The following is a 23,104-nucleotide window of genomic DNA, read 5'->3' as shown; positions in this document are numbered from 1 at the left end:
CTGTACATTTGTAATAAAATAATAAAACAAGTTAATTGTCCTGGGTCTGTCTGCATTAAGTTTCTTATCTCTAATCAGGACAAGTGTGTATTTACATCTCTCTAATGTGTAAGGACTTTTTTGGAAAAGAAAGAACTGCCTCATGCTAAAGCAATTAAATCCTTAATACATCTTGGTAAATTCTCACACACAACACTGGCATTACTTTTACAGTCACTGGAAACTGCATCATTTCACTTAGTTCTGATACCTGAATTACAGTGTTTAATTGGTTCATGTCATTAACCTAATGTCCTTTTTTTTGCATGAATTTGATCTTTGCAGATAATTTTTAAATACTTTACTCTTTCCGTTTTAAATATTCTAGCTATGTTGATATCTCATCCCAGCATCTTGTAAACTAATTCCAAGATGATGATATTAAGCGACACACTTGACACATTTTTGGTGATTTTCTTTACTAATTTTATTAATTAAAAGAATATTTATATCATTTATTATTATTTTTCAAATTTCTACCCTCAAACTTAATTAATTCTTCTGCTTTGTTTAGCTGGTTCTACACTGAGCCTGAGTCTCTAAATAAAGCCATAAAGACATCATAATAAACAGTAAATCAGGCAATATATTGGTATCAGTGTGTATGTCGACCAATAAGTAACAAAAAAATTGCAGGACAGAAATGCAAAAATGTAATATAGAAAACAAAGAATTTAATGAATCATCAGAATGTCTAGGTAAAAACAACAAACAAAAAAAAGATCAATATGTTTTCATCTGTTTTTAGACTCTCAAATATCAATATTGGTATAAGTCACAGAAATCAAGTATTGGTCCAGCTTTAAGTGAGAGTTATAATAAAGTTTATAGGCCAACACTGGCTTATGATGTTATAAGATATGAGAAAAAATCAAACATGAGTCCACACACTCAATACTTGCATCAACGAATTTATTGTCTATGTAAATCCTTCTCTAAAGTCCATCTAAAAACATCATTAAAATACAGCGATTCATGTGCGTACCATTCAGTGACTACGCATACTGCGCACGCAGTGTTGCTTAGAACAGCAACTTAAAAGTTTCACATACTAAACTTTCACAGGTCAAAGCAGCATGATATTACCATACTCCTACTTATAAAAACAAAGACAAAATGTGACACAATAAAAACCATCCATTGGCAGAACATTTGATAAGGCCAGAGCTGGAAACTTAATATGGATTGTAATACATTGAGTGTAAAAAGGGGGCCCTATACACTGAGCGCTGTGCAGGAGACTCTGATCACACAAATGTATTATGAGAAGTCATTCAAAAACCTAAAATTTCCGTTGCACAAAATAAAACCTGAGGGCTTCTCTTGGATTCTTTGATGCAACAATTATAGGGTTTGATTCTTTCGGAATTATTCTTTGATGGCTGTTAAATAGGGACTGTAGTTTTGGACTACTGAGTTTAAGTTAAGACTAAGTTAGTCTTTATGTATACACTATCTGGTAAGAAGTCATTTACCTCTGCGGTCTTGCTGTTCATAGTACAGCGCTCTTTCTCCTTTTCATGGCTTCCTTCACAAGGAGAAACAGAATTAATAATGGTCCCAAACTAGAGACCACTTTGCGACGGGATCGCACCAATCACGACGTGCGTCAACATGTTGACGTTTTGACCCATGAGTACTGATGTAATGAGTACATTATTAAATCAGTACTCTGTAGTTATTACTACAATATTACATGGGTACTCAGTACTCATGGGTTGAACCACGCCCATCTTTGACCTCGGCCCTGTGATGCTATTGCGGTGACAAAATCTGTCCACAGACAGACGGACGTATAATCTCCTGCCAAATTACTCCAAACCACCTCTGTGGTAGTTCCCGCTACAGTAGTAGTCTCCAGGAAAACCGTGATTACACGTGCGCGCGCACACACACACACACACACACAAACACATAGACAGAGTCACATGTTGAAAACAATACCAGCCATGCTGTCATGGCAGGTAACAATCCAGATGCAACCACACGGATGAGTCCTCTGGCAAATTACTTTGTGTCCACTCAGTTTGGACACAGGATCTATCTCACCCTTTAGCTGCTGCAGTATGGTTATCCAGCAAGACCTCTGCCCTTGTGATAAAGGCGATCCAGTCCAGCCCTGTCAGATAAACAGCATACTGTAGGTACAAGACCGCTCCAGATAAAAGACAGGTCTGATATATTCATCATATCCCGCTTCTGTTTTGGGGATACAAAGTCCGCTCTTCATCTCCTCTACTTGCAATGAGACTTGGGCTCATTCTTGGGGATGTTTCCCTTCATTTTTTCACGGAAGTTCATCTGAGCTGGAGGAGCTTGGCAGGAGAACACACTCCTGTCTCCTGCCCCTTTTCCGCCTCCTGTTCGCAATTCGCAGCCTCCTGCGGATCACATCTAGAAGACACATACAGATTACACTGCTTACGAATACAGACAAAGGCACCTACTTAAAAGACCTCACTGAAATTAGAGCACAATTAGGGCATGGGCCAAGGAAGAACTGATTACTTGTAAACAGGACTGGTCAGCTCTCTGGTGATTGATCCCTGTGTGGTCCACTTACCTGCCACACTGTCGTAGTCCTGCCGTGGGTCGTGCCAGTAAAGACTAGGCGTGGTCCTCCAGTGGCGGTACAGGCGAGTGTGAAGGACGGACAGCGTCAGGAGAACCAACAGGAAGCCCAGTGCTGCTGCTGCCCACACCGCCTCGTCCGTCCTGGGGGTCCTCGGCAACCCCGTATTCACAACGGTAGCTTGGGCCTCGGCTCCCGACGCCTTGGTGCAGTCACAGTGTTTGCCTGTCTTGCAGCTGTCACACTCATGGCTGTTAGGCAGGTAAATGGCTGGATGTGGGTTTGGGTGTTGTTGTGGCTGGGGTGGAGACTCTGATTGGGATTTGGAAACAGAATCAAAGCCATTGTTTTCACTTTTGTGGTGAGAATGTGTGGCACTGTGTATTTGCTTAGGCTCCAACTCTCTTTCTTTTACATCTACTACTTCATTATTCTTCATCCTGCCATCTGCTGTGATATGTTTAGCATAGTTTTTCTCTTGAGAGTTGTTCTCTTTCATGCTGCGTTCAGCAGAGTCTTTATTTCTCTCTTTGGCTGAGTCTGTACCTTCATCTTTGGAACTTAGGGCCAGGGCTTCAGGCCTTGCAGTGTGGTTATGTTCACTGTTCACACCATGTGCAAGAACATCCATGTCAGCTGAGGGGTGTGTGTTTTTGGGGTCAGTATGTTTAGGGCTGAGCTGCAGTGTTGCTCTCTGTATCGTCAGCCAACCTTTCTCAGACTCAGAATCCCCAAATGCTAAAGAATCATTCCTAATTGTAGACATATTTGAACCCAAAGGAGTTGTGGGCCTGGGTGTAAGGCTCAGATTCAGATTTTGTATCTTAGATTGAGAAGGAGCTTCCCTTGGAGCAGGCGGATCTGAGAGAGTCCTGTTATCTGGAAGAGAATCTGCCGATGGTCCAAGTGTGTTGTTGTAATTCTGGACACCCCCTTTCCTTCTGAGGATGGTTCTGTTGGTCTGGCTGGTCAGAGACTTGAATGCGTGCATTGTGTTGTCTCTCTCGTTTTCAGCCCTAACATTCTCTTGTTTTTCTGTGATGGGAGCTCGAATCTGTCTTCTTTTCCCTCCCTTTTCCATTTTTTTCAAACTTTCCTTCTTCATGCTGGACTCCAGCTCTGGCTCCTTTGCTTCATTCAGCAGAGAAGAGATGGTGTGCTCACAGCATTGCTTCAGAGACTCCTGGGGGTTTACAGTAATAGTTACTTAGGGACAGTTACAAGACTACTGAGATGACTCTTCAATGCTGCTTTTATTGCAGTGCAAGTAAAATGACTGATAATTAACATGTGAGTCAACAAAATGGGTACAATCATCAGTAAAGTTTCCAAACCTTCATTTTTGTTGACCGTTCCTCTGGATGTGTGTGTTGCAGCCGGTGCTGCTTAGCTGGCCGGGTCAACAGCAAGTTGTATTCTCTGATGTGGTTCACACCGCTGAACTTATTTCTTGTGGTTGTTGTGGCCTCCAGCCAATCACAGACGTCTGAGGAGGCCACGGTAGACAGCTCCACAGTGCGGCCCCAGGACACCAAAGCTATTGGCTGAACACAGAGCCAGCAGTGAACACTCACCCCCCCCTTCTTCAATAGAAGCTCACCTTCTGATATAATAAGTCATGGTACACTGATGGTCCGTAATAGCCGTCAAAAGTCATTCATATGAACTACATGTAACACTGTAACAACACTATAATGTCATCAAGAAGGCTTCTGGCACTGCTTATGCCAATGTTTCCCATTATATGAATTAACAGTTACTTCAATTCACCTACTGTAGACTCCCTCAACGTACATAATGAAAATCTAATCTTTTGTTTTTGTGTCTGTAGTTTGTCCTTATTAACGGTAAAGGGGGAGTATCACACCCACACAAAGGTTGTTAAACCCTTAAAGGTGGATTAACAGATACCTGATAGGCCTGGTTTTGCTTAGTCAATAACTAAGAGATCCAAATGAGTGGGATTAAATTACATCTTCAGTTATTTTTTCCCTGCTCGAGTGTTAAAGCTACCAAAGACATATAATCAAAGTTTGACAAAGTTCAAAATATTTCAACAAGTGAACAGTAAAAAAAGCAAAAAAAAGCTTCAGTTTAACTTTAATCTCACTGATTGACAAATTAAAAGGTAGAGATAAAGTGTTTCCTACCCTGTGTTTACTGAGCTGTGGATGTGGGGTAATGATGTAGTCTGACAAACAGGAGCGGGCCAGGACAGACAGAAGGAGACGCTCATTGAGAGGAGCACAGGGGTGGTGGAGCAAAACAGTAGCTCCATGCTGGAAAATACACAACGACACAAACACAAACACACATGTGATTATCATTACCCCCATCCTCTACCATTAACCGCAGGGTTTCCACCAATTTAGTTCTCGCCAAAATTTAGGATGCAAAGTAAGTGGTTAAAATAATGTAAATGTTGTTTTCCCTCCTTATCTGTTCATAGCGTTTTTCATCTGACAGAGATGGTACAGGGGGATATCTGGTTTCATCTGTAGAGAAATACATCTGCCAACCACCAGCTAATGTGTTGAACCGGCTGTGATCTACAGAACATTCTGGCATTATGGTGTAGTGCGATAAAAATCCCTGACATGCCATTACTGTTTGTTAAATCCCTGATATTCAAGAAACTCCATGTGCAGTTGCAGCTCTGCTACCAAGGGTCCAAACAGGTAGAACGTGAGTGCTGGCAGACTTCCCTGTATTACTTCCCTGAATGCCCTGTGTTAATTTAAGATGCAAGGAAACAATACACTGATTGTGTCTTAACTCCACAGTTTGATGCATTTCTGGTTCAAACAGATTGCAAGATTGGGAATAGTACGGAAGGGACTGTTAATTCAAAAATCTGTATTATACTGTGCACAACCCCGAAACTACTCTACAAAAGCTGTTTGCCGCAACAAATAAACTACTATGGTATTTAATGTAAAATAAATATGACTTTTGTAATATAATACCATGTTTCCTCTATACTATGCTGTGAAATTTTTGTAAATTGTTGTACAGTTGCGGCTCTTTTATGATGGGAGGACGGGGATGGTATTATTACTTGGAATTTTTTGGACGCCCATTGGCACAACATAAAATAATCAATCAAAACAATGCTGATTTTAAAAATTCAAATGATTTAAATGTTAAATTGATGTAGGTATATTTTAATATAGGCAAAGTAATACAGTCGTTTTTGTTTTACTGAGACTTTAAATATCTCATGGTTCGTGTTAAATTCTCATGAGTTTTGAATATACATACAGGTCTGTATCTCACTAACCACAGCTACTATAAAAACAGTCAGTGTCTTCACTGACGCCCTGAACACAAAAGTCTATTCATTTACTGTACTAAGCAGATAAAGTGATTAAATTGCTGTGAGACTGGAGACAGAGGCAGAAAACTGATGTCTGATGTCGCAACTTACGCGCAAGTTATTGAGCCACCGTTGAGGAGGACAGTACAAGTACTCTCCACTCTCTGCCCTCACTGGTCTGTACGCTCCACTACAACACACACAAATACAAACACGGACACACTGCTTAACATCCTTGATAGCTCTTTTATATGTGACAAAATTAGATTAGTGGATTTATTGCAGTATTACAAAGCAGTAGACAGGGACAATGAAGACATTGTTGTGCACGTGTCAGCTGTATTTATATACAGAACAACTGACGGTCTTTAACTTGTGTGTGACCATCCAGCGATGACTTGGTACCTATGTTGAGCCTACTTGATAATATGTCCGTCCACATAGCCTTACCTGTTGGGAATGGTGTGATTGTAGGAGATAGGTTTATCCATACAGATCTGCCTGGCTGGCTGCAGCGAGAAGAAATTAAGTCCGGTTAGATCTTATCGCCCTATTCCTGGCTTAACAACCATTCATCAAGCAGTCGTGCAAGGTGAAGCTGTTGGTTCATGTCATGCTTTGGCATCACATTTTTGAACTTAACTGTGGATGTGTCACTGACTGTTATCAGGATGTGCTTTGATTTTAGGAAAAACCCGTGTGACGTTAGTGTTTGGAGGGTCAAAGGTTGCGGGGAGAGGCAGTTGCTTGGTAAGGCGTTTACTCACCTCAGGATCATACACTTTGTCAGTACTAGAGGGTCTCTGTAGATAGGAGAGAGAGTGAACATTGGTTAAACCCCTGAACAAACCTGGACAATGGCCACTGTACTGTATTTAGCCTGCCTGTGCAGTGATCAGAAGTGAGCCAGGCTCTTTTGAGAACTGATACCACTGGCGATGCTACATGCAAAGGGTTTACCACAGCAATTGCCTTCCCATGATTGTCTAAACTTCCTGGCACCCATTGTACTGCAGCACACCCCACCCATCTGAGGCAGTGAGGCCGTAATGTGTAACATAGATGATGACGATGAGGTCCTGTTGTGTCCATGGTTACCTGAGTAGACTCTGGCCAAGCAGACGTTGAACAGTCCCAATATCCAGCATCCGCAGGCAGGTCCCTGTCCAAAGACAGCTATCACACACACACAGACCCTGAAGTTGAGTGCATTTTAATGCCAACGATAACTGACGACCTTAACTTATATCCTTAAAAGCACTGTGTGACAGACAGACACAGACACACACAGACACAGACACAGACACACAGACAGACACACACACACACACACACACACACACACACACACACACACACACACACACACACACACACACACCAGCAGACACAATAGGTATTAAATTGTACCTTTCCATTGTCACATCCTGGCCCCGGAGAATCGGAGACACCGCACCGACCCAAACTGACCCACAGCGCGGCCACGACAGTCACTGTCAGCGGCGGGGACGTCGTTTGGCTCGGCATGGTGACAACCAGTCAGTCATTAAAGTGTGAACGGACCCACATTTAACGCTGGCTAGTTGTCATGGCTTGCCTTTGGTCCTCTAGCTACGGAGCGACAGGCAAAGAACTGACCTTTCATAATCCCAGAACAAAATTTCTTTGGCAAAGTCCCATAACAGAGGAGCGGTGAGATGTGCGGGTGTCGGTTAAAAAGGTAACCGCCTCACGGTGCCGTGTGTCCACTGTCCTCTTTAAGTTAAGCTAACGTTGGCTAGTTGTTCTACATTACAGAGTTAAAATAATGAGGGAGACTCCGTTATTTAACACGGAAAAAGGTAACAGAAAGTATCGCAGACTCCCGTATCTACTGCACTGCTTTGCGCTACACAGCTGTCAAGCTGACTACATTGACGATAGACAGCGTTTTCCTTAGAAAGTTAAAAATATAGCTTTTGTATCAACTCCATTTGCAATGTTCATATCTTAAGTTTCTCCTTTTCTACATCTAATGAGTTATTTAAGTATTTAAGTATGATTTTGTGAAGATATATACAATTCAGTGTTTGTTATTTTCTCTTTTTAATTTGAATTGTAATAGCTTTACTTTTATTTTGAGAATAAATTTCCCATTTCCGGAAGAAGCTGACCCTGGCATTTCTAACCACACGGCTGTTAAACTACGGAAGCTGGAAAGGAACAGAAGATATAAGTTTGACTAGTACGATATGACCCCGTGGTCATACGTCTGAGTATCCTCTGGGAGGCGACACGACAGCATTACATGGCTTAAAACCGTGTTCATTGAACCTCCTGTAGGTGGTACATGAAAGGAGAAACTCTCATCTTTGCAACCCAGTATAAAGACTCAGTGTTGCCCCTGAGCTGCTCTAACCAAGGGCAAACAAGCTTATTTCCCCGGCCTTGTGGGGTAGGTATTATGGATGATCATTCTTGCGCACCAATTGCTGCAGCTGGTATCGATCTGTTAAACTAGTCGTAAAACTTTATAGTCATGCAGACATTGCAGTGGTCTACTATCCTGTCACCCCAGCAGCTGAAACAGGCATTACCTGCTGGCACAGGTAAACCAGCCAGTCTAGCTGCGTAGGACCCACAAGGCATATATGGCCAGAATAACAAGACGTTGTTGGTTTCAAAATAAAACAGACTCCATAAAATAGTCTGAAATAATAGCGTACAGTCTGTTAGAAGCTGTCTCTCACAGAACAACAAAATGACTCATTCATCACTCAAACCGCGGGCTTGGCACATTAGGTTTGTAGTAGGCGCAGTTTTTGTAATGTCAAATATTTTCTCTCAAAGTGGGATTTATTTTGAAACCTTTGTGGCCTCCTTGACACTTTCCCTGTTATCCCCACCCATAAAAACCCTAGCTCCACACACCCACACTCTGTCATGAAGTGAACACACAGGTGCGTCTGTAAGAGGAGAACTGGGTTCCTGGACAGAGGAGAAATCTGGACTCGTATGGAGTCCACTCTCTCCAAAGGTTTGCTGTCATCTTGAATATGATTTGTTTACTAGTCTACTTAGATTATAGTTTGATGAGTGTGTGACTGGTGAAATTTTGGCATGTCTCTTTCTTTAATAAGCAGACAACAATCATTTTTGTAAGAAAGCAAATTGTCAATTTATAACTGTTTAATAGAGGTGTTTCCACGACTAATATAGTCTATTTACACAAAACAAAGACGTTGTCATCTTTCCATGTATTGTTAAGGGTGTGGCACTTTTCTGAATTGTTGAAGTAGTTGGGCAGTTCACTGGCTTAATGGCAAAGGTCACCAAAAAGTCATCAGTCTGGAGGTTCTACTTGATTGATTTAGCACCTTACGTTGCCGCTCCTCTATGTTTTAACCTGGCTGTCTATTTAAGGAAGTGGGCAGTAAGGAAGTGCAGTCACACAAATCCCTTAGTTGTTTTGATACAGTCAGCATAGTCAAAATAGGTTCCTTCAAAAGCCATAAAGTTTGTAGATACTGGTGGTTCATTTTCTGAGTTATAAGGATTCTAAATTTTAAAAAAAGAGAGAGATCAGAATAACTGGTGTTTGTCTGCTAAACATCTCTAATCCTGTCACCCTGCACTGTTTAGCTCCAGGTGGAGCAGACGCTGCAGGTGTCCAGCAGCCAGCAGCGGTCCCTCCTGGTGGTTTGCAGCCCCTTGCTGAGGTAGCAGAGCCTTCAGGACCGGAAGATAAGAGTCGACCCGGACACCCCTTAGGGACAGGAGATGGAAAGGTGAGCAGGAGAGATATTCAGAAAGCACAAATCAATCATTTGAGTGCAATGATCCATTTTATTTTAGCACCAAATATTCAAGGAGCTTAATGTGTCTATTATCCATTACTTACTGTATAATTTCATAACGCTAATCCAAAATTATACATATAAAAATGCACAATTGCAAAGTAATTAACTGCATCAAACTAGAAAACATTAAGTGTTACTGTTACGCTTATCTGCTCTGTTTTGTTGTGTTTATTCCACCGAGACATTGAACTCTATAGATTGTGAAGGATGCTTTAAATAATCTATGCTCTTCCTCTTTTTGTCTGTCACCAGGAGCTGTACTCATGTGACAGCTCTCTCTCCTCTTTAGACAGCGAGGATGAGGGTATTGGCAAGAAAGACAAGAAGAAGAAGAAGCTAAAGAAGAAAAAGAAAGTATGTGTATCAAAAAGCTTCACCGCTAACCAAGCAATATTCACTATTAAATGTTGTTCTTATTATTGAGTATTTTCTTGAAAATTCCCAGTCTGTTGGTCCAATAAGATGAAATCATGTCATCAGTTGATCTTGTGGCTTTGTGAGGGTGTTTCCTCGATTGGAAGCTACACATAGGAGGCTGCTTTGCAGAAATCAGGTTTGCACAGTCCTGACATCTGACAGAGGAGGGACGTGCAGTGTGGGCTGCACCTAGCAACAGTCAGTCAAACAGCAGAGAACTAGGAATGTGATTAATTTGTTTATAATTTAGCTCAACTGTCACTTTTGCAATAGCTTTGATTGGCTTACAACATAGCTGGAATGGGTGTGTGTGTGTGTGTGTGTGCGTGTGTTTGCGCGCATCTGTGTGTCTCTTTTGTAAAATGGTTGCCTGTGTAGTTTCCTTTGTGTGTTGCCTTGTGTTTGAGTAGCCCTTCCCTTCTGCTGCAAGCTACGGTGCCTTCTCTAAGCGGCTCTGACAGAGCCTCACTCGAGTACGTTTGTAGTGACTCATTCGTTTAGATTCTCATTTAGCACTTGCCAACAAAGGAACATGTAGATAAACCTGTTCAGTGAGTGCATGAAGATGAGCTATAACTTCCTCTTTTTCACCAGGATTCCAGCTCATCCTCATCATCTTCGTCTTCTTCCTCCTCTTCTTCCTCGTCTTCCAGCAGCTCTTCAGACAGTGACAGTGAGGTAAGTTGTGGTTACGGCATAGGTGCTCACCAAGGATTCCCACAGCTGTATAGAAGAATATTGCTCCTTCTCCTGACTTGCTCCAACATGTCAAGACACTAGTTGCTGTCAGCACACACCTTTCGATTTCACAGAGCCTTGCCTCTTCCTCATGATTCCGTTGTTTGCATTGATCATTTTGAGAGGTCTTGGCGCTTGATGCCCAGTTCTCAGGATTATATCAGTTGAAGCCAAAATATTTCCCTCAAAAGAGAAAGAAACCGTAGATCTGATGCTTTGACAGTGCAGTTTTGTTGCGGTTAATCCTTCCTGCAGCATTGCTAAATTAAGTCATTTGCCCCAAGCAAATGACTCATATCAGCTCATAATGGATTGATAGTCCCTTCTAACTATGTCACTGTCTTAGGTGATGATATATGAGTTTGTCAGAGCTGACAATACAAGCTGTTGGAGAATATTTAGAGTGGAATTTTGGTGGTAATTAGAAATCCAAAAACTGAGCTTTTATCATGTATTTTGGCAAGCTGAGGGATAAGTGCCATGATGGCATTGATGTCTTGCTCATTTTCTAAGGGTGTGGGTGGTGAAACCAGGAAACTCAAGAAAAGCAAGCGACTCTCTCAAGTTTTTAAGACAAAAGACCTCAGCAAAGGTCAAAGAATCTTTAAGGTAGAGTTTTTTGGTATTTCAAACGCGTTATCACTCACTGGTTCACTTCTGATGGGACTGAATGCTTATAAAACATTAAGATGAAAAATCACAGGAGCAGAACAATTGAAAAGTAAATGTGCTTAACACATTAACAATGCATTTCACCCTGGACACTAGGCGGAGGCTGTAATGTCCTGGATCTGATAGCAGGTGGTTTCTGCAGGAGAGGAACACACCCAGTGCCAATGTTTGAAGCACCTTCTGTATCTACCACAACAAGTCATGACAATAAAGTCATGTGGAATCTACCTAGTCTTATTTTGATTGGGAATGCTCCAAGACATCACAAATATGAGGGCGTGTGTGCAGTCTTAAGTGCATGGTTACATAGTAATAGCACTGTATAATTGTGTATCCAGTATGTAATACTGTATGTGTCTTATGTAAAGTCTGTTCATATAATTTTTTCATGTGTTGGTTTTGGCTGCGTAATCGTAACAGGTGTGGTTGTTTGTTATCAGAAAAGCAGAAAATTCTTAATCTATGACTAGTAGGGAACACCCGACCGTGATCCTGATGACTTTATCTTCTTTAGACTTTATTAAGCAAATGTAACAATCACTTTGCAAACAACCGCCATGCTTGTACATGTGTACAATAGAATTAAAAAAAAAAAATCTAACATACAGTTATGAAAGAATCAACGTTCCCTTGCAGGATGACAAGAAGAAAAAGAAGAAAAAGAAGAAGAAGAAGAAGAAGGATGAGGAGAAAGAGTACGTCTGGGACAGTGTTATCATATCTCATTCTGGTAAGACACACACAGCATTTCTCATTTGCATTGTGAAACTGGTTGATGTATTGAGAGGTTAATGCGTTGTTAGGCTCTGTACATTCACAATTACAAAGTTGTTGCATGTTGAGCATGTAGGTGTTATCTTGCTAAGGGGCACCTTTGCAGAATTGAGATGAAACTTCCAGTTTGTCCAGATCTTCCAGTTATCGAATTGTCTCCCACGCCAGTTTAAGTCTGTGGTGACACAGAAGAGAGTGGGCCACCAGCTGCATTGTCACTCACACTAGGATGTGCACATTCTGATATTTATTATCGTGCAGATTTGTGACAAATAATAATAATAATAATAATACAAAGTTCTGTGTTTACAGCAGCTCATGAAAACATATTCATTCCGATTTTATTTTCTGTCAGTTTCTTTAAAACTTACTTCAAAACAGGGGGGAATGTTTTTGTGAATAAACAGAATAACATTGAGCAATATTCAGAACTGCACGATTGTGTATAAATTCCCTTTTTATCTCTAGCAGAGATGATATGTGATCTGAATCAAATATTTGAGTATAGAGATGTCTCACAACTAACAATGTATGTAGCATGTTAATTCATGCATTAACACAAACCTTACAATTGAATGTATTACATGTTTTCAGGTTCCGACAGCCAAATGGAACAGGGGTCTGGAGAGTGTCTGAAGAAGAGCCAGGTGAGAGAGAAAACAAACGACCTTCCATTTTGAACATGCTGCCCCTTTCTAAACCTCTCATTATATCATTTTTGTCTGTTTGTTTCAGGATTTGGGCTCATCAGATGATGAGATTGACAAGAAGAAAGAGAAAAAGAAGAAGAAGAAGAAGGACAAGAAGAAAAAGAAAAAGAAGGTATGTGAAATTTACCCATAATACAGCAGATTATACAACAATAATGAATTGTTTTAATGGGCTAGCACACATCACATAATGAATCAAATAATGTAATGAAAACATTGAAACATTAATATATAAATTAATATATAATATATAAATGACACTTTTATCCTTTATATTACTTAATACTCTACTTCCTCTGTCCTAGGAATCGTCCTCTTCTTCATCTGACAGTTCATCATCAGAGAGTGAGGATGAGAAGAAGAAGAAAAAGAAGAAGAAGAAAAAGAAAAAGAAAAAGAAGGTATGTGAAATTTACCCATAATACAGCAGATTATACAACAATAATGAATTGTTTTAATGGGCTAGCACACATCACATAATGAATCAAATAATGTAATGAAAACATTGAAAAATTAATATTTAAATTGATATATAATATATAAATGACACTTTTATCCTTTATATTACTTAATACTCTACTTCCTCTGTCCTAGGAATCGTCCTCTTCTTCATCTGACAGTTCATCATCAGACAGTGAGGATGAAAAGAAGAAGAAAAAGAAGAGGAAGAAGAAGAAGAAGAAGGTCAGATAAAAAAAAAATGTTTAACACTATACAGTTACAGTATCAAATGTCTGATCTGTCTGTTCTACCTCTGTGTAAAAACAAATAATCATTGTCAATATATTAATTATTTTGTTTCTTCTTCTTCTTTTGAAGGATTCCAGCTCCTCTTCCTCAGATAGCTCCTCCTCTTCATCATCCTCTTCGGACAGCGAAGATGACAAGAAGAAGAAGAAAAAGAAGAAAAAGGACAAGAAGAAGAAGAAAAAGAAAGACAAGAAAAAGGTAATGTAATGCGGATGTTTTTATATTTGAAAGTTCTATTATTTACTGTGTAAATTAAGACTGGGAGGATTCTACAGAAAGTCTACGGTAATAACTTTACTATTACAATTAATCATGTGGTGATCATGAAAGGTACATTTTGTAGTTATACCGTAAGGCACATTTACTTTATATTTTCTTGCCAATGACTAATTTGCAATGCGTGATTTGTGATGCAGAATAAATTGCAGGTCTCACACATTTTTGCATGAATGGCAAACTGATATTTTTTCGTTTTTTGATTGATACAGGTTTGCAGCTCTTCATCTTCTGACAGTGATAAAGATAACAAGAAAAAGAAGAAGAAGAAGAAGGACAAGAAAAAGAAGAAGGAGAAGGATAAGAAAAAGGTAAAATTCCTCTTCTTGTATTTTAAAAAGCTTAAAATGCCTGTAAATTATGTAGTAGGTTCTCAGGTCAGGTCACACTTTCCTTTTTTGTTGTCTGCACACAGGAGGCTTAAGTTTTATTATGTTATTCAGTATCTGGGAACAGTATCTGCGTTAAACTCGTACGGCTATAGAAAGGCTTGTATCCCCCTTGAAGCAAAGTAGAAACCGGATTACCCAAAAGTACACACACCTCCTGAGAAAATGAGTGGTGGCCTGCAAGAGAATGGCATGTAAAGATACGTAGTTGTACCTCACTGTCTCGACACCTCACCTCATATTGTTTATCAGCTTTATTCATATTCTTTACTACTACACAGACAGTCTGTACGCTCAGATCTGGTTATGATTTTTCAACAAGGGTATGTTCTTATGTGTTTGCATGTACCATTTGTATCTCTGTGTATGTAGATTTGTAGGGGAAAACAAGGTACAGTATATACCATGAACCTGAGCTTGATTGTGTGTGCGCGTTTTCACAGAGTGAGGAGCAGAATGAGCTCAGCAGTGTTACTGCTCTTCCAGCAGCTGGTGAGTGTTTCCACTTTTTGGTGACTCAAAAGCACAGATTATTGCATGGAATTCACAGGAAGAGTTGCCGCTGTTATTGGTGTTGATGCAGCACATTCGGACTTTCTGCATTTCTGCAGGTGGTGAGATTGCAGGACCTTGTGCTGACAGATATCAAAAGAAGGATCAAGATGCTGACATGGTGGGTGAAACCCTCACACATACTATATTCATGCTCCACATGAATGCACAAACACACAGGGAGTCATTGCTTTCTTTTGTCATGACAGGCCAAGGCCAAAGACCTCAAAGCAGCAGAAGAAGGCAAACTGTCCCCTGCATTGGCTGGTATGTGTGCTACTCAGGCACAACTCAAACAGCGAGTGAAGGGTTTGGAAAAGTGTGATTGTTTTGGTTGTAATGACGTTTCCTGTGCAGCAGGGGGAGCAGAGGCATTCCCTGACGCTATTGAGGATGGCCACCTGAGCGATGATGAGGGAGAAGGATGCAAGGAGAAGGATAAGAAGAAGAAGCTGAAGAAGAAGAAGAAAAGGGTGATTATGCTATGTAGATGGTGCTGAAAAGGGAATGTGTTAGTCTCTATTCCCTTTAAACAAAATGAAGAATGTAGCCTCTTTTAATGGGAATCAAGATTGTTACCGTGCATTAACACCACCATGTACTGATGCAATATTTATGGCATAATGCAGTTATTTTACAGGATGATCAACATCAAAAATTCACGGTGATTTTTCAGAATCGTTTTCTGTGTTTACAGGACTCTGGCTCATCTTCAGACAGTGATGAAGACAAAAAAGATAAGAAGAAGAAAAAGAAGAAGAAGGCAAAGGTATACAAAGAGCTGTGAAAACTGTCTTTATATCTGCTGACGGTGTTGCTTTTCCAAATCACCTTGTATAAATAGGGTTGTATATCGTACTGTGACATTTTTTGCATTTAGTGTAGTGGTGCACGGTAAACTTAGTGTATTTGTATCAAAGACAAAAACCTTTTTCTGTTTGCCGGATGAGTGAATTGAAAACTCTAAATTTTGAAATGGGAATGTGAGTGTTTCTATCTCATAAAATTTAAAGCGTTTGTAGCTATAAAAGTGGATTTTTCTGTTTGATTTAATCTGTAGGACTCCAGCTGCTCTTCATCTGATAGCTCCTCTTCAGACAGCGAAGATGACAAGAAGAAAAAGAAGAAGAAAAAGAAGAAGAAGAAGAAGAAGGTGAAGAAGAAGGATAAGGTTTGTGTCTTCACAACACTTATGTATTCCATTCTTTGCACTTGTGCTGTTTCGAGGGGTTCGGTTGTGTATTGCATTGATATTACATCACTCGCTCATCTGCTTTCGTTTTACAGGATTCCAGCTCTTCCTCCTGTTCTGATAGTGAAGATGACAAAAAGAAGAAGAAAAAGAAGAAGAAGAAGAAGAAGAAGAAGAAGGTAAAAAATATATATGAATACTTTTAATGTGTGGCCTTGTAATAATGGTTCCATTTCCACTGTTGTTCTGTTACTGTTACTTGTTTTAATGGATGAATGTCATGCTCCTGATGCTCATAAACAGGTGAGTCTAAAGGAAGTAGGACCTCTTTGCGTAGCTTGCACTGGTAGTTAACCAGTGAAAAGTAGAGATTATTTGAGTTTAAAGAACAAGGATGCACTTCTGTGACTGACTCTGACTGATGTACTTGTAGAAGTCCAGCTCTTCTGATGATAGCTCCTCTTGTTCCCCATCCTCGTCCTCCTCTTCCTCTGATAGTGATGATGACAAGGTGAGATGACACACGCAAATACAATAGAGTCTGCTAAGTAAATGATTCATCTGCAATCAAGTTTACAGAGATAAATGGCTGCACAAATCATCATGAGTACATTTTTTTTTACTTTAGAAAAAGAAGAAAAAGAAAGATAAGAAGAAGAAGAAGAAGAAGGATAAGAAGAAGAAGAAAAAGAGGGTGAGAACGTCTCTTCTTTTGCTCTCCATTCCAGGTTTTTCGGTTAATTTTATGAGGTACAATATTTTGAACAAATTTTGAAGTCTTTAACTCCGGAAAACTGGCAAATATATCCAAAAAGTTTAAAGAAAGTTTGAGAAAGACAAAATGCAGAAACATTTGGAAAAGGGAAAATGAGGTAGCTTGCCACTGACACCACTGACACCTATGTGAAATTTCTTGCAAAAACACACTAATGATGATCTTTGGTCAGTGGCCAAAGTAAAGTGAAACAAATGAATCACAATGTCAGCATTCATTAGGTTATATAGTGGTATTGTGACTAAACATGAACTCTTACTGGTTAATTAGGGAAAATCACTGCTCACAAAAGTATTAAAAGTATTAAAGTAGCAGAAGGATAGCTCATCACTGTGTAATTACTACTGTATGAATAAAATGTGATGTTTATTATAATACCTCTCTGTCCAGGATTCTTCTTCTTCTGACTCCTGTAGCGATTCTTCTAGTGATGACGATAAGAAGAAAAAGAAGAAGAAGAAAAAGAATAAGAAGAAGAAGCAGAAAAAGAAAGACAAGAAAAAGGTAAAAAGATGTACATTTGTTGTGTTTGGTGCTATTAAAAGTGCTAAGCACTCCTGGAGCAATTATCACTTTGGAATGTCTCTTTTTTTGTAAAAATGGCAATCCAGTAACTCAATTACCATATTTACATCCAAGGACTCAGATTCTTCTAGCAGTGATGATGACAAGAAGAAGAAAAAGAAGAAGAAAGACAAGAAGAAGAAAAAGAAGAAGGACAAAAAGAAGGTAATTTAGTATGTGCTAAACAAAAATTAATTATTGTGCACATTGTTCTAAAAAAAAGATGACTGACATCCTTTAAATTTGGCAGGACTCGAGCTCCAGTTCATCGAGTTCAGCTGATTGTTCCAGTGACAGTGACAAGGAAAACAAAAAGGAGAAGAAGGACAAGAAAAAGAAGAAGAAAAAGGTAAATGACTCACCCAAAATGGGAATATGTTGAAATTATGTTCCCTGTTGAGGTGAAATGACTGAATCTTATTGGTTCCCTTTTTGCACCTCAGAGTTCGGGTTCATCAGGAAGTGAAACTGACAAGTCGAAGAAGAACGTAAGTTCGCTCATAACTTAAATTATGTGAAAAAGATAACGGGCGATTACAAGCTTTGATTCATTCTTGGGTCAATCTGATATTTCCTCAAGCTAAGAAAACTGCCATAATCTTTCCTCACACAGTCCGTTCACCTTCTGTAAGGTTATCCATCATGTGTGCTGGTGGTTGATTTCATTCCAGGGAAGCCCTGATGGTGAGCAAAGCAGCGAGCCGAAAATGGAAGTCTCGGGTTCAGGTGGTTGCGGACTCTCTGCTACCAGTGGCAGCAGCTCCAAGCCTGGTGGTGCTACTGTCGTCTCCTTCTTGTCACTCCCCTCCAAACCCGTCGTAAAGCTGGATCCTCTTCCTCCTTCAGCTGTGTCCAAGCCCTCTGTCCCTGGCTCCTTGCTGAGTATGGGAGACAGGGCCCCCATTCGCAGACCCGCCAGCCCCATGGAGGCCCTGATGGCGAGCCCAAGGAGGTTTGGAGATGGAGGGACCCGTTCCACTACCCACCTCACCTCAGGCGATCTACTGAGAGGCCCCAAGCCTTACCAATGATGACATGCCAGAGATAAAACTATTAATGTTACTGTTTTTAAAAAAGCATGTCATACATGACATTGGATATTTTTTTTCAATTGATAAGAAAAAAAAAACACATTTGTGGAGGAGTAATTTTCAAATTCTTATATTGGGGGAATAAATCAGTGTAATTTTATTTGTCCTGTTTCTTTTGCCTGCTTATTATCATCATCATTATTATTATTATTATTATTATTATCATTATTATTATTATCATTATTATTATTATTATTATTATTATTATTATTATTATTGTAAGCTTAACGTATTACTTAACTAATGGCAGTGGCTAAAAGCTCACAGGCTGTCTACTTATTGTGCGTATGCTGCCTTCAAGTACTCCCACAAATTTCAGCTTCTTCAGGTACAGAGCAAGTACTAACATACACTTATTTTTCCCCATGGCATCTGAATGTAAAGGGAAATAAGAATGGAAAGAGAAGAAAAAAAATGATCTACTTAAATTATTTTTAAGTAACTAATTACGATTTAGATTACAGCCCACAAATTACAATGTAAATATTGTGAAATACCAACTGGAAGCACTACTTACCATGGAAAAGGGGTGAACAAGGGGCTGCTTTATTGTACAGCCCACATACCCTTGCCTTAAACCATGATAAGGATGCCCTCTCCCACATTTTCAATGCTTTGTCTTGGTTGTAGCGCACTATCCCTTTAAAATCACAGTCAGTGCCTCAGCTGGTAATGATATGACAGGGTTATCTAACATCATTCATCAGTTAGATGGATCCTACATTGGATCCCAGAAGTACAGGCTTTTCCCCACGATCTATCGACATTAAAAATGGAGAGCTATAGAGATTCACCCTTAGGCTAAGCCAGGAGCTTAGCCTGGCTTACTGTTGTAGCTAACTGTTGTAGCTAAAAAAACATTAGGCTAAGCCAGGAGCTTAGCCTAATGTTTTTTAGCTACAACAGTAATGTGCGCTATATTAAGGATAAAAAACGTACTCCGTACTTTAACATTGCTATTCAAGGAGTGTAATGAACTTGTACTTTACTTGAGTATTTCCCCTTTGTGCTACTTTATATGTCCACTCCACCATAGAGACAAACATTGTATTCTTTACTCCACTGCATGTATCTGACTGCTTGAGTTACTTTCTTAGATGAACCTTTCTTGCATAACGCAAACACTGCAAAACTATAAAACATCTGCCATAATTTCTGAACAGATTTCAACCTGTTTTAACAGAAGTCTACTAGTTTTATGGATTTTCTAGTATAAAGTGACATTTTTCTTGATTCTAAAGCAGTGACGCCTTGTTCTGTTGAAATACTCTCAGAAGATTTCTTTAATTTTACTATTATTGTATTTAAGGACTCAATAACTACTTAATGATAAGATGAAGATGGTTTTTGCAATGCAAAACAATATGATCATCATATAGCTCCACCCTGATCAGTTAACATTAAAGTGGACATATAAGTATATGTTCATGCATACGTGATGAAAATTTAATGTTATACTTGTTATACTGAGTAAGTTAAAAACAAACTGTGTGCCTCAAACACAAAGTTTTTACTTAAAAAGTAAAGTGTTACTTACAGAGTAAGTACTTGATTGACAGACTTCCCACCGTGCAGGTTCGCATTGTGCAGAGAATTCTTGACTCGGGTTTTTCCGCCTGCACCTGAACGTGCCCCCCCCCCCCCCCATCCCCGCAGTAGACGCAGGGACGTTACGTAATCGCGGACTTTTAACCCAGGAGCGGGAGAGGTGGTTGTGGGGGCGTGGTTCCGATCCGGGTTTCCCGTGTGCGAGAAGAGCCGCCAGTCAGGCCCCGCTTCGGCTTTGTTTGGAGAAGCGGACGAACAGGAGGCACAATGGATTTCGATCTGTCATCAGGTAGGATCACTTTTAAGTCGATTACATTCGCCGGGGATCTCCGTTAGTGTTTGATGTGGTTCGGTTGATAAATAAGGACTCCAGCTAAGTGTATTCCACGTGTAGCTTTTACTTCTTGGTGACACTTTTATTCAAACTTGAAAAAACTTTAACCCTGCACACATCTGTCTCTTTCGCAGCTTTGGACAAGGATGGAGAGGGGGTGAAGAAGGAGGAGGCTCAGAAGGATGAGTTTAGTTTGCCCTGGAGCAAGAACAAGGACAAGGACAAGAACAAGGACAAGAACAAGGACAAGGATAAGGATAAGGTAGGATCCGTGGCCGTGTACATTCTTGCAAAGATGCTCATGTAGTTCACAAGCGTAAGAGCTCTTCCGGGTGATGAGAAGTGAAATTGGGCTCCAGTGCCTTTCCTCAGCTGCGGCACAGTTCTCACTCTGCATTGATTTAGTGATGATCACTGGACTCAAGCACGGTCCTTAAGACTAAATAGATAAAATTGATAATCTATATTCGAAGTCAACCTTGGCTATTTCTTACTTTTTTTAAGAGCGACAGTAAGGACAAGTGTGGAAGTAAGGACAAGTCCGACAAGAAGGATAAGTGTGGCAGAAAGGATAAGTCAAAGGACCACGGCGGCAAAGGCCACAAGAAGGACAAGAAGGACAAGAAGAAAAAGCACGAGGAGGGAAAAAAATCAGGCACCTCATCCTCATCTTCCTCATCTTCCTCCAGCAGTGATGAGGTAAGCCCAGTGCGACAGTGTAGAGATCTCTTGCCAAATGAAATTTTGATTTCGCTGAATGCTTTTAGGCTAGTCTCGTTGGATTTTTGGCAGCCGGACTACCTACAGTGTGTGAGGGGGTTGCCATGTTATCCTTTCGTAGTTTGCAGTTCTCACGGCTTTTTAATAGCAAAATGCAATAGAATGCAGCTCAACAAGTAACACAGCTGTCACGCCTTGTCACAAAGGTTGACGACTCAGGAGTCAGCCCGGCAGAGTGTGTGGAAAACCCTCAAACAGGCCTTACCGGCAGGGTCAGTTTTAGTCAGACTTGACACACCACACCCTCCCGTGTGTGTGTGTGTGTGTGTGTGTGTGTACTGTTTTCATTTATAGCTCATCCTGTTGTCATTATCTCCCAGTTCTGCAGATTCATTTTTAGCTTGTCAGCCAATCTCAGAGCAACGCCTACTTGTCTTATCACCTTTGGGCCGAATTCCTTCCACTTTGTTGCAGCTTTATTCTGAGAAAACACAACACGTTGGTCACATTTCTACTAATTAAAGGTCTTATGTGCGAATCACCGAAGCAAGGGAGGGGGAGCCCAGCCCAGTGTGGGGGAGAGGTGAAACTGGTCAGATAGGAGAGTCATAAAAGAGCTTTCTGCTCTCTGGTCGCTTGCATGGAAGTGAACACGCTGCTCTCGGACCTGTCGTGGCCCTGACAGGACTTGATGACATTACTCCTCCAAAAAGGGTTCTTGTGACGGCTCGCGCTGCTGCCGGAATGATACGTTAAAGATACAGAAGGAGCTGTGGCACGCAAGATGTCCTTTTAATAAATCATGTGTCCTCTCTGCAGTAAAGGGCATTGTCCTTTTTGTCATTTCAGGACTGATGCTTCTTCGGGGGGACGGGACTGCTCTGTTAGTCTCTTGTGATCGTGTCTATCGACAAAGTGAGTGTGCGGATGTGCTTGAGTGTGCAGCAGTACCAGCTTTTCTTCTTGTCCCGTCACTGGTACCACAGAAACATGCAGTAATGGTGATGTGTAAACAAATCTGCTGATTCCTAGAAGTAAATCTTCTGACGACAAACAAAACAGATGCAGTTTTTTTTTGTTGTTGTTCCATGAAGTTCTCCTGTCAAGTAAAGTGTCTTTTCTTCACCACTAGATGGAAGCATTTTCCTTTTTTTTTTTTTTTTAAGGTCAGCCAAAGTTTGAAGTCCAAAGATAAGAAGAAAGGAGTTTCGATTTATATTTTTAGAATACATAAAGATAATAAACAGTGTTGGAGACTGTTATTCTAATTTGTAGTAAAAGGGACATTTACAAGCATTTTGGACGTACAGACAAGCACCAAACTTGTTGAAATGACAAAAATAAAAATAGGCACTACTTAGAAAAAATATAAATAAACAAAAGGGCGAGCATTGTTTTTGTCTTTTAGGCACTTTGTATGCATAAGAGTCAAAAAGGTTTGATGGCTCATGTGGAATGAAACTATTTAAAATGAAAAAAATCTTGTTCCTCAGTGAGAGTGTAATTGCTGCAGAGTGACACTATCATCCTGTGCCAATGGACCAGAGGTGGAAGTGGTAGTCAGATCCTTAACTTAGTAAAAGTAACAATATCACAGTGTAAAAATACTCCACTAAAAGTAAAAGTCCTATAAAAGCATAACAGTGAGATAATGTAGTGAAGCAAGAAATACAATATTTCTCTCTGAAATTAGGAGGAATTGAGGTGGCACTCAAGTAAAGTACTAGTACCTCAAAACTGTAACTAAGTGCAGTACTTGAATGAATGTATGTAGTTACATTCCATTGCTGAGGTGGACACACTCGGACCTGGTTGAACTGATCAACAATAAAACAT

At 40.2% G+C, this 23,104-nt stretch overlaps 3 protein-coding genes and 1 long non-coding RNA gene across 7 annotated transcripts; 3 read left to right on the top strand and 1 right to left on the bottom strand.

Moving 5' to 3' along the window:
- Positions 1-821: 821 nt before the first annotated feature.
- tp53i13 (tumor protein p53 inducible protein 13) lies at positions 822-7,908 on the bottom strand. Of its 3 annotated transcripts, none has more exons than XM_040129912.1 (9): positions 7,338-7,908; positions 7,026-7,103; positions 6,695-6,730; positions 6,378-6,436; positions 6,039-6,117; positions 4,762-4,890; positions 3,946-4,155; positions 2,603-3,794; positions 822-2,433 (listed from the first exon to the last, which is right to left on the bottom strand). In XM_040129912.1, the coding sequence occupies exons 1-9, from the start codon at positions 7,452-7,454 to the stop codon at positions 2,327-2,329; spliced, it is 2,007 nt and encodes a 668-aa protein (XP_039985846.1). In that variant the 5' UTR covers positions 7,455-7,908; the 3' UTR covers positions 822-2,326. The 3 variants fall into 3 exon arrangements, with proteins under 3 accessions (XP_039985846.1, XP_039985847.1, XP_039985848.1); XM_040129913.1 differs by having other exon boundaries at positions 7,026-7,089; positions 7,338-7,376; XM_040129914.1 differs by lacking the exon at positions 4,762-4,890.
- Positions 7,909-10,820: 2,912 nt separating this feature from the next.
- Positions 10,821-13,475, top strand: LOC120792382. The gene is made up of 5 exons (XR_005707800.1): positions 10,821-10,861; positions 12,230-12,323; positions 12,962-13,014; positions 13,103-13,189; positions 13,383-13,475. It is a non-coding gene; the product is annotated as an uncharacterized LOC120792382 (long non-coding RNA).
- Positions 13,476-14,150: 675 nt separating this feature from the next.
- Positions 14,151-18,652, top strand: LOC120792162 (uncharacterized G-patch domain protein DDB_G0278987-like). The gene is made up of 16 exons (XM_040131231.1): positions 14,151-14,177; positions 14,316-14,414; positions 14,936-14,984; positions 15,104-15,165; positions 15,254-15,311; positions 15,402-15,517; positions 15,742-15,813; positions 16,105-16,215; positions 16,332-16,415; positions 16,670-16,747; positions 16,865-16,930; positions 17,402-17,515; positions 17,651-17,740; positions 17,826-17,924; positions 18,019-18,063; positions 18,247-18,652. Exons 1-16 carry the CDS (start codon positions 14,151-14,153, stop codon positions 18,604-18,606), a joined length of 1,530 nt encoding a protein of 509 aa, XP_039987165.1. The 3' UTR covers positions 18,607-18,652.
- Positions 18,653-20,375: 1,723 nt separating this feature from the next.
- LOC120792278 (protein SREK1IP1-like) lies at positions 20,376-22,387 on the top strand. Of its 2 annotated transcripts, none has more exons than XM_040131355.1 (4): positions 20,376-20,503; positions 20,683-20,804; positions 21,053-21,247; positions 22,118-22,387. In XM_040131355.1, exons 1-4 carry the CDS (start codon positions 20,482-20,484, stop codon positions 22,121-22,123), a joined length of 345 nt encoding a protein of 114 aa, XP_039987289.1. In that variant the 5' UTR covers positions 20,376-20,481; the 3' UTR covers positions 22,124-22,387. The 2 variants fall into 2 exon arrangements, with proteins under 2 accessions (XP_039987289.1, XP_039987288.1); XM_040131354.1 differs by having other exon boundaries at positions 20,683-20,810.
- The last annotated feature ends 717 nt before the right edge of the window (positions 22,388-23,104 follow it).

This window comes from Xiphias gladius, chromosome 7 (genome assembly GCF_016859285.1).
Source record: "Xiphias gladius isolate SHS-SW01 ecotype Sanya breed wild chromosome 7, ASM1685928v1, whole genome shotgun sequence".
Taxonomy (NCBI): domain Eukaryota; kingdom Metazoa; phylum Chordata; class Actinopteri; order Istiophoriformes; family Xiphiidae; genus Xiphias; species Xiphias gladius.
The sequence above is the reverse complement of the archived record's forward strand: the minus strand, read 5'-3'. Positions and strand labels throughout refer to the sequence as shown.